General features: G+C 25.4%; 1 protein-coding gene across 1 annotated transcript; it reads right to left on the bottom strand.

Annotated features, from left to right (window-relative positions):
- Window positions 1-1,641: 1,641 nt before the first annotated feature.
- On the bottom strand, window positions 1,642-11,103 carry LOC129964161 (uncharacterized). The gene is made up of 6 exons (XM_056078871.1): window positions 10,965-11,103; window positions 9,507-10,188; window positions 7,689-7,825; window positions 5,848-5,944; window positions 3,991-4,053; window positions 1,642-3,357 (listed from the first exon to the last, which is right to left on the bottom strand). Exons 2-6 carry the CDS (start codon window positions 10,141-10,143, stop codon window positions 3,122-3,124), a joined length of 1,170 nt encoding a protein of 389 aa, XP_055934846.1. The 5' UTR covers window positions 10,144-10,188; window positions 10,965-11,103; the 3' UTR covers window positions 1,642-3,121.
- Between the last annotated feature and the right edge of the window lie 2 nt (window positions 11,104-11,105).

Raw genomic sequence — 11,105 nt, 5'->3', positions numbered from 1 at the left:
TGCAATAATAGTTGATTTATCTTTTAATTTAAATTTCTATCAATGTGATAGCAACACGTTGATAAAAGCTTTTTTTTTTTTTTAATTTGACGTGCTCATGCAGATTAAACTTTATTTTTATTTTGAGTGAAATATATTTAAAAATATAGTTAAATATTTCTTTTAAAAATTCGTTAAAAATCTAAGCATAATTTATAAATTAAAACATTGTTATTAAAAAGAATTTTTTGAGCTTTAATTTGATACAAAAATCGATTTTGTGCTTTAATATGCTTTGAAGTTATAATGACAAAAAGCCGAAATTACACTTAATTTTTAATTATTTAAAATTCTAATTAAAAACTTAAGAAATAGCTTCAAGGTGCACGTTTCCGATCTCCAAGATATATATATATATATGCCAAATTTGATAATTGTATGTTAAACGGTTTGGACTGAAAAGCGCCAACACACACACCTTTATTTATAAGTACAGATTATCACATCGGACTTTGGCCAAGGATTCCCCACTTCGCGAAATGGCCAGCCAAAGTAGAATATACAATATTAATTGCAAGTACTTCGGACTTTGGCCGAACTTCAGGCTTTGGCCGTAACATATATATTAAGCAATGTTTGCCATAAATAAAACTAGAATTATTAATTAATAATATAGATGTTTTAAAAAGTCATAGAAAGCTTTCTCTTTCATTTATTTTATTTTTTTTTCGAATATATCAAATTTCATTTCATACAGACATGTACTGAAAACAACATTATTCTAGATTTAGTTTGCAGTAAAAGTTAGCTTGCTCTTTTAATTTCAGCTTTTGTCTACATAATGGCAACATGTTTTCAACATAAATTTTTTCCAACATACTCAAGTATTTAAATTTTTTTTTGAGTGAAATAAATTATTGGATATGTTTAAAATATATTTTTAAAATAGATTAAAAACTGAAACTTAATTTATATGTTAAAAAATTGGTATAATTCGAAAGAATTTTTTGAACTTTAAGATGATGTAAAAATTATTTTTACATTGTAATATTTTTGTAAGTTATTGTAAAAAAACACCATAAGTTAACTCCCAAATAAAAAAAAAAAAAAAAAAAATCTTTGCAAGGCAATTTTTTAGGTATTTATCTCTTTCTCTATTTCACGTGGGGGGGGGGGGGTATAGAAATGGACAATCATATAAAGAAGGGGGAGGGACACAAGATGGATAGAGATGCCTGGGATTATGAAGACAAAAAAATTAATCCATGTCTGTCATTTTTAAAACTGAAATTAATAAATCAAAATATGATGTCTTGAATACGATTTAAATAGAATAACCATTACTTATATTTTATATTAATCAATGGATAGATTTTTAAGTATTATCATCAAAAGCAGAATAAATATATTCATATAATTTACATTCAAAATATTAAAAAAAATATTTAAAGAATAAATTAGAAAAACATTTAAACTGTTTAATTCAGTTTTATAGTGTGTGTGTGCGTGTGCATGTGTGTGATTTCAAAGAAATGAAAAAATAATGGTAAATGGTCAAACTTTAATTCAAGAAATAAAGAGGAAACAAAAATCTTCACAAAAGATTTCTTTTTAGTCCGAACAAAGTTAAAATAGCTATTAAACAAAAAATAAACTGAAATGAACTCTTTTAAAATGATTTTATACTAAAAGGAATACAAACTTATACAGAAAAATAAAAGGAATAAACATTCCTAAATAAATGCATACAATGTGCATGCCCTATATTTAAATATGATTCAATAATAATTTGTAAACCACTATCTAGCTGCATTCTGCACAAGCTCTTACAATAGTAACTTATTAAGAGTAGTTCTTGTAACAGATGGTACAGGACATTTTATTTGCATAATCTAAGTAGAATTTAAATTTTACAAATACACATAAAAAAACTAGAAGTATTTATATATTTATTTACATTAACTTCACTGCAACTTTGTACTGAAAAGGGTTCTAACATGAACAACCATGTTCTATTTCTGAAATATTACTAAAGTGATCCATAGCAAAATCATATTCTTTGAAAAGCTAATTAAATTGCATGATTGCCCTAAGCTTTCCATTTAGAACGGATGGAGGATAAAAATGGGAAAAGTACGAATATAATGTCCATACAAGTCTTTATCTATAATTAGAAGCTTATGGCCAGCAACAGATAAAAATAAAAGTTATTTATATCTGGCTCGATTTCATTATAATCAAAACAACAATTATCAAATGATGTTTAGGAGCAAAAATCGCAGCTCTAATTGCAGTTCTTGATCCATTGCAGAAATTGATGCAATGAAATTATACTTTTAATTTCTGAAACATAACATTTAATTGATAATTTAGCTTTCATTCACAACAGCAAATATAAAAACATCATTATTTTCTTATTGCTTAACATTAATTTACAATCATTTTTATCCAAAAGTTTTTTAATTAAGATTATGTTATTTATAGAAGCAGTAATATAATTGAAAAATCAACAATCATTTCATAGAAATTTAAAGTTTAATATTGCAAACTGTTACTATAATTGCATAAATTGTCAAATTGAAATCATTCCAATCCATTGAACAACATACTATTTAAAATGCAATAAACACAGGTAACAGAATTATTTTTGCAATATTTTGTACAAACAAAGAATAACTTAAAACGAGTGTTCTGGATTTGCTTTCCAATTACATAAATGCATTCATATTTAGTTTATACTTGAATTTAACAATTATGTGCAAAGTATTGCAAGGTTACAAGAATATTTTTGCTCTAAGCTTAATAATTTATCAGAATTTTAATAATTATGTGAAATATTAATTACCATTTTAAAACTTTGAAGAATCCTTCCAAACAATGCACAAATCCAGCTGTATCATATCACATAACTTTTTACAAAAAATTACCAATCTGTTAATTTCATCACAACACTAGAAATCACTTTTTTTTTTTTAACCTGTCTACAGTATACTACTGTAGTAATAATAAATATCTACTTGAAAATATGGTACTTTACATGAACCACAAATAAGTTCTAAGATGGTGTTTTTACAGATCTAGAAGTTTGATGCACGTGGAGGGAATGTCTTAAGGTTAAGATATACCATAGAATGTAGAAGGATCATCTTGGTTCAGGTTTTTTGTCTGGGTGGCAGTAGCATGTCTCGGACTTTGACGACAGGAACAATGGGTTCTCTTTTTGTGGTCTTGGCAATTGACACATTTCGCAAAATCGAATGGCTGGGTGATTGGCAAAAGTACACTTGGGACATTCCCATTCATTGGATTCCTCTTGTTCATCAGTATCTACAGTTTGAGACTGAACTAAGCAATGGTCATGTATTTGACCTTGAGTTTCTGTAGGAAATTAATAATTATTTTTTTAAAATTAGAGCAAAAATTACCAATTACCAACAACTATATTAAAAAAACATAAATGATCTTCAAGTCATTCAAGCAGCTATATTACAATAAGGATTTGGATTATTTTGAATCATGTAATATGCATATCAAAAAGTTTTCTCAAAGATTTATACCATTCTTCAAGTCCTAATAAAAAAACTATTTGATGTTTCACAACTATAAGTATACTTAGTAAATTATATTAAGATAATTTAATAAATTCAACATTTGCATATAAGATTTGTTTTAATCCTCTTTATTACAATTCAGACTTATACTAAGCAATCAAAAAAATTTATAAAATAATAAGGTTAAAAAAATACAATTTGATAAAACAAAATATTTTCATTTTAAATATAAAAATAGTCTACTAAACATGAATGAGTAATTAAATTGGGACTGATATAATGTTAACTAATAATTCTATCAGAATTTTGTTAATAACTTAGGTATAACAAAAGTTTTCAACAACAGCATTTTATGGTCATATTTTAGCATATACTGCAACCATTAAAATCTGCAAAGATATAATTGATGTCATGATATTTTATTTCATTTTTAGAATAATTTCTTGGAATGCGTACATACCTTTTTGGCTAAATTGAGAAGAATTTTCCCCATAAAAGTTTTCATCTACTTCACCTAATGGAGCTGCAATTAAAAATAAAGTATCCAAATGTAACAACATATGTTTTTATACAGGACAGATATGCTTATAATATAACATGTAATCAAAATAACACTTGAAAAATTATAAAATATAGCTGAAATAAAAAGATATTCCCTAATTGAAAATAGCAATGCTAATTTAAAACAAAACTGGAATTTCGATTCATATTAGATGCAGTGGTATAGTATGGTCTTCAGTCACCTTGGGTATAAGTCAATTTTCCAAAAGTCCAAAAAAGTATTTAAATCCAAAAAGCTCCAAAATTTATAGAATTCTACAGAATTAATAAATTTCTCATTGTGTATTTGCATGATACAAATAAAGAAATTATGTACCTCTTTATGTATGTTTAATAATAGAATAAACACATTTATTATACATAAGTTCTTACATGTATGCCACTTAGTAATATATACACAATATTTATGATATATGTATTAAGACTATTTATTATCTAAAATTACACTAACTCATAACAGTGAATAGCATACAAAACTGAAATAAATTTCTAATTAAAACTAGAATTATATAGTTATAATATAAATTTTTAATGAAAAATTAATAGAATTAAAAATAAAATCTCTCTCTAACTAGAACTTTATTTATCTACTTTTTCTGAAAACAAAGTCTTTTATTGTATTATTTTGATCATAAAAAAGCATGAAATAACTATTTCCAAATTTTATTTCAGCAAATCAAATATTTCTTAAAGACGACTTGAGATTCTCTTATTTAACCACAGTAAAATTATCTGCAATTCATTTTTATAAAAAATTTAGGGTAATTAGCATTGTATTTAATATTTTTATAAATGAATTTAACAAAATAAGTATAGCACGAAAAAAAGATACGAGAGTTTAAAAAGGAGGAAATAATTTATGACAGTTAAAATAATTAACTACTGCATAATAATGCACAAGATGATAATTTTATTACTTTCAGAAAGTAATAAATAATATTTCACAATAAATATTTTAAAAAAATAACATCAAAATACAAATAATTATTAAAAATCAAGTCAATCTGATATCTAACTTAAATTATATTCAGTAAACAAAAATATTTACAGAATACCTTTTATATTTATTTCCATAGAAAGAGGTTACCCCTCCTGAACCATTCTTTTCTTTTAAAGTTTTTAAAGTTTTGTATACATGAAACTCAATAATATATATATATATATATATATATATATATATATATATATATATATATATATATTATTGCTATGCATTTTAATCTTTAAATGCAGCAATTTGCTGAAATACTAACGTAATAAACGGCAAAGATGAATAGTTTAACTCTCCTAGAATGAACTTTAATATTTTTTAATTTAAAATTTTTATACAAAATTCTAATTTTCTAACAGAAATTAATGCCAATTTTAAAAAACAATTCTCTATTGAAAATCACTTTACACATTTTTTTCCATCTAAATTCATTAGATACAAAAAAAAAAAAAAAAAAACTGTTACTTCCACAAAATTGGGAATAAATGCTAAAGTGCTGTTTAATACACAAACTAACAGTTAATACATAAACTCAATTTCATATTATTATTCCGAATATTTTGTTGAAATATTTGAAATTAAAATTCGTATCTTGCCTTAAATAATGAAAAAAGATGGTGCAATGACAGTTTTAACCATTCTAATATTTTTGCACTTGTCTTCATTTGGAATCATAATGCACAGTTTAAAAACTCTGCTCCATTACTATTCTTTTAATTTTACAAAAGAATAAAAACTAGTGTATTTTAAAAGCTAGTTAGTTACCTTGTCCTTTTAAATAATAATCAACTTCCATACATAAACACTGGCATTCTAAACGTAATCGAGCATTTTCTTCGCTCAGCCTTTTAATATCTTGACTCTATAAAGATAATTTAGTTATAAATATATAATATAAAAAAGAGAATATATTTATTATAATAGTTATTATTTAGAGTATATTTATGAATTAAATCATTATCAGTCACATAAGAAGCAACAATTAAATATAGATTGCATTAAATGATTTATATAATATAAGAATATCTAGCAAGAAGTAAAACAATAGAGTTACAATAGAAAAAATAGTAAATAAATCTTAAAATATTAATAATCAGCATAATGAATTCTCAATTAAAAGATTTTATTTTGATACATAAAAAAATATCGACTTGCTTAATTCATGATAAAAAGTTTCTCTTTAGAAATATTTGAGGGGAAAACATAGCTAAAAATTCTCATTAAAAAACTATTATGAAAAGAGTTAAATTTTTCAGCACTAGGAAAACTAAATTCTCTAAATTTCTAAATACGATTCACAATCAAATTAAGATTTTTTTAGATGTAAGTTTAACATCAAAAAAGCTTTTACACTTATTTACAAAGGAAAAAAAACTATTAATTTGGAAGCAGCAGTAGTGAAAAATTTTTTACTTTATAAAATTGTTAAAATTTCTAAACTATGATCATATTATTTCTCCATAATATACAAACCAAAACAATACAAATATTCAACTAAATTGCTTAAAAATTTGCAGCTTTCTTTTATTTAGTTTTCATCCATTCAATTCAACAGTAGTGCCTTTATTTTGATTATTTCAAGAATTCAAACAGAGGAGCTGCATTCCACAATTTTTTTTAAAAAATAAATACTATATCATTCAGTGGCACCATGTTGGTGTCATGCAAAAACTAACTCGACATTGTGGTGCTATAGGCAAATGCCAATAGCACCACAATGTCGAGCAAATTTTAAAAATTAATAATAATTAACTCATTTTTTTCAAAAAATGAAAATTAAGATCTTCTAAAAACTTCAAAAAACCATCAGCAATAGGAATTCTACCAGTACCAAGCAAAAGAATTCTGATCAAACATATATACAGCATTGTATTAATACTAGGGAAATAACTTTGGAACGCATCACATGTTTTTGTTGTAAAAAAGGAACAGTAATACATATTTTACCTTTAATCATCCAGATGACAATGCTTAATTTTTATTAAAAACCATTGAGTCGTGAAAACATTTCTTACACTAGTATGTGTGTTTCTAGTTATGAACAAATTGTAAGGTTTGCACTTTTTACAATAATTTTAATCAAATATTGGAAATACCTAAATAAAATTGCATTGAAATAAATAATAATCATGTTTTTCACATAAAAAAGTAAAGGGGAGAGCTAATATGATCCATTATTTAATTTAAAAACCTTCAGAGAAAAAAATAGAAATAATAAATTTATTTAAAAATTCTCTTCATTCATATAGAAAATGTGAAGTAAATTTTAAAAATTCATTATTAATGGGTCAATTCTACAACTCAGTTAATGTTTCAAAAGAGAGAGAGCTTATAAAAAGGTTTGCAAAACTAACTAAAAGCAACCATGTCAAAAAAAGTTAGTGTCACTGTTTTAAAATGCCATCTCAGTAATTTCCACAATCAAAACAAAGTAATAAATAGACGCTTTTAAGATAGCAAATTATAAGAATTAAAAAAAAAAATAATCTTGAAATAAAATTATTAGTATAAAAATCAGCAAATGCTTCTTAAAAACTCTTATTAAAATCTGATCTCAATATATCTAAGTGACTGCATTTTTTTTTATTAACATTTCTGAAACTTACATTCTGAAACATCTTTCTTTCTTCTAACTTATATGCCAAGTTATCTATTGCTTCTTTGAGTTCTGTTTTATTTCTCCTGGCATTCATGACTTCATATTTCACAGTATTTAACAAAGCTTTTTGAGAGCTCATATGACCTACATTAAGAGAAAGAAATGTATTAATAGTAATGTTTTATATGCTACGAGAGAATTTTTCATGAATTTTAAACTAGTATGTCTTCGCATTTTACATTTTCATAATGTCTTGAAATATATACAACTGTCTACATGCTATTTAAAATTAATATACAGTCACACACATATAATAATGCTTAAATGAATTAGTTCGGGGCAATTTTTTTGCCAAATGTAATCGTAACAATTTGCTATATAAAATGTAAAAGTTATTTATTACCACTTCTGGTATCCATCCAAGATGGCAGGTTTTTAGCAAGTTTTTGGACAATTATTATGATTTTGATGTGACCAGTGAGAAATCAAACACTAAAGTCTCAAAAAATTTTTAAGACTAAATAAATACAGTATTAATGACAGTTTTCATTTTTTAATAATTTGCATTTATTATGAAAGAAGAAAAACAATTGATATTACTTTTGTATATTTTAAACAGAAATTTTTTTTAATTTACTTTCTTTAAATGTTAACTAACTGTTCATATACAGGTATTATATGGTGAAATATTTAATGATATTTTACAAAAGAAGTTGTCTGTAGATACTAAATATCACAGTTCATTTCTCAAGTTACTGTAACTTTTTTTTGTTGTTGTTGTTAAATTATGTATTCTTTTTTATACATATATACCCACCTTTTCATGTAATTAATTAAACATATCCTAAAAATATGTTAAAAAGCATGGAACCTAAGATTTATCTTTAGCATTTCAAGCTGAAACTGACTAAATAAAAAAAAATAAAAAAATCCCAATAATTTCCCATTTACTATCAACCTGTAAAGAAATGACCAAATACACTACTGAAGAGCCTCTAGCAGAACTAATAGTAAATATAATGCTGCTGAACTTACAAAATACAAGATAAATTTTATGTATCTTAAATTTAAAATGGCTGAAAATTATTAACAATAAATAAATAGTCTTTTTTAATTTTAAAGGACTCCACAAAATGCCAATAATATATTCCTAGTATATATTGGATATAACCAAATTAAATTTTTACTATTACATTTTCATTGCATTTATTTTTACATTTAAAAGGACACAATTGATGATACTTTAAAATTCTAATTTTCCTACCCTTTTAGCCATACCTGTTCGTAAGTTTGAATTTCAAACAATAAATTTTAAGAGATATCCATGTCCCTAGAAGATAATTGTACTCAGATTGATATTGCAAACAAATGCACAGGCATTGAGCATACATGTTTCAAATCATCAAAGGGTTATGCTCATGAAATTAAGTAACAGATTAAAAGATGCTGAAACTAAATTACTTTTAAATACATAATGTTGAATTGGGTTTGTCTGTAAATCATTCAACATGAAAAAAATATTAAAATAGATTAAAAAAATGCAAGATAAATAGATTATAAATGATAACACTCAATTCAATTAAATTTTCACTTTTCTAAAAAGTAACATTAACTCTATGAGCCCTGACTGCCCGATATCACCTTGTTCGACAGGGACAGGCGCTTTTTAGGCATTTAAATGAATTTAAATTAAAATGAGCACTCATTAAGGAATACCTTTCACTCCTTAAAATCCTTTAACCACCTCAAAACGAACTAGTCAGGCCCCTGCTGAATGGGGCAATATAGGCGGTCAGGACTCATAGGGTTAAATTATTAATCTTACCTTGAATATCTATTTGAAAATTCTTTGGAAAGCCTGGATTGACTGATATTTGAATCTTATCCATATCATCAGATAGTTCATTTTGTACTGGTTTATTCCAAAGAGGAAGTTGAGGAATATTCAGATCTTGATTTTTTGAAGATGTCAAAAGGTTTGCAGTTGGGCTGATGTCGAACAATGGTTGAGGTAAAAAGATATCAGCACTCAAAGAATTTGTCATGTTTGGTCTCCAGCTATGCAAACTTCCTTCATCTACATCAACATTTATTGTTAGTTCTTCAGGAATAACACTATGCATCAGTTCTTGTCTAACAACACTCGGTGGATTATTTTTGTTCATTGCCAGAAAATCTGATAAAGACTGGACAGATTTAGTCTCCTTGGATGAGGAATCCGAGTCCTTAATATTCCCATTATCACTAGTTGAAGCTATAGGATAGTTCAGGGATTCATTATCCAGGACTTGAATTGTTAATGGTCTATCTGCATAAACATTATTGTCCATTGTACTAGATGTTCTTTCAGAATAACCTAAAAATTCAGATTGTAATTCAACATGAAGGAAATTCAAATTAAATGGTCGTGAAAATTCTAAGTTTCTTTTTGGAAAAGAATAATCCACATTTCCAGTAGCCATTCTACTGTTTTAACACATCTCAACAAGTTCTCTATTCTTGACAGACTGCAAGATAAAATTAGTAATTTCAGTATATGATAAAAAAAAAAAAACTAAAGTACTTTATATAGCTAACAATGTTTAAATTTGTATGATACCCTAATAGCAAATAAATGAATGATTTTTAATATTTTATAATGATAGCAACTGCAGACATTTTTAATTAAACTCATTTTTAATGCAAGATTTAAGATTATAGCCAGCTCAAAATTTGAAGTTATCCAAAATCACTTTAGATTATACATTGGTATAAATAATTCAAACCAAATGAAATGTAAACAACTTTCTTGAAATTTTCAAAGTAATTACGATTCATGTTCTGAAATTTTACTTTTTGTTTCATACAGCAAACCAATTTTGTAAAACACAGACAAACTATTAAAAAAAAAAGTGACAATTATACAAATTCTTAAGAAAGGCATTTCAGGCATCATTTGACCACTTACAAATATATCTTGAGCTAGACATTTAATGCAAATTAAAGCATGAGAAAAGCCACATTTTCAGTCGCGTATGCAAAACTGACTAAATGATTTCTAAAATTGGTCAGTTGTTAAATTAATAACATGTGTTTCTTTTGATAAATTTTACAAAAAAATGCGATTTTCATTATATATAAAACAATAATAGCATCACAAGAATGCCAAATATGAATACAAGACAGTGAACAAAATAGACGAAATATCCGAGCTACATGCATTTTCAAAACTTAAAAAACTTTTAATAAACAATCCTCATTTTTCAGAGGTTGATAAAAAAATTATTCAAGAATTTTTTAATACCTTTAATTTCATAGAACTCTTAATATTGTTTCCCGACTCTTAAATGTTAATTTAAATAACTAAGTTGAAATTATCACTCTGTCCCTCAGCAGAACGTCAAATTACGTGTTTACAAATTACGTCATTCCTTTGAAGTTAAAA

Source organism: Argiope bruennichi, chromosome 3, assembly GCF_947563725.1.
Source record: "Argiope bruennichi chromosome 3, qqArgBrue1.1, whole genome shotgun sequence".
NCBI lineage: Eukaryota > Metazoa > Arthropoda > Arachnida > Araneae > Araneidae > Argiope > Argiope bruennichi.
Note: the sequence above shows the minus strand (reverse complement) of the source record. Positions and strands in the feature narration are given on the sequence as shown.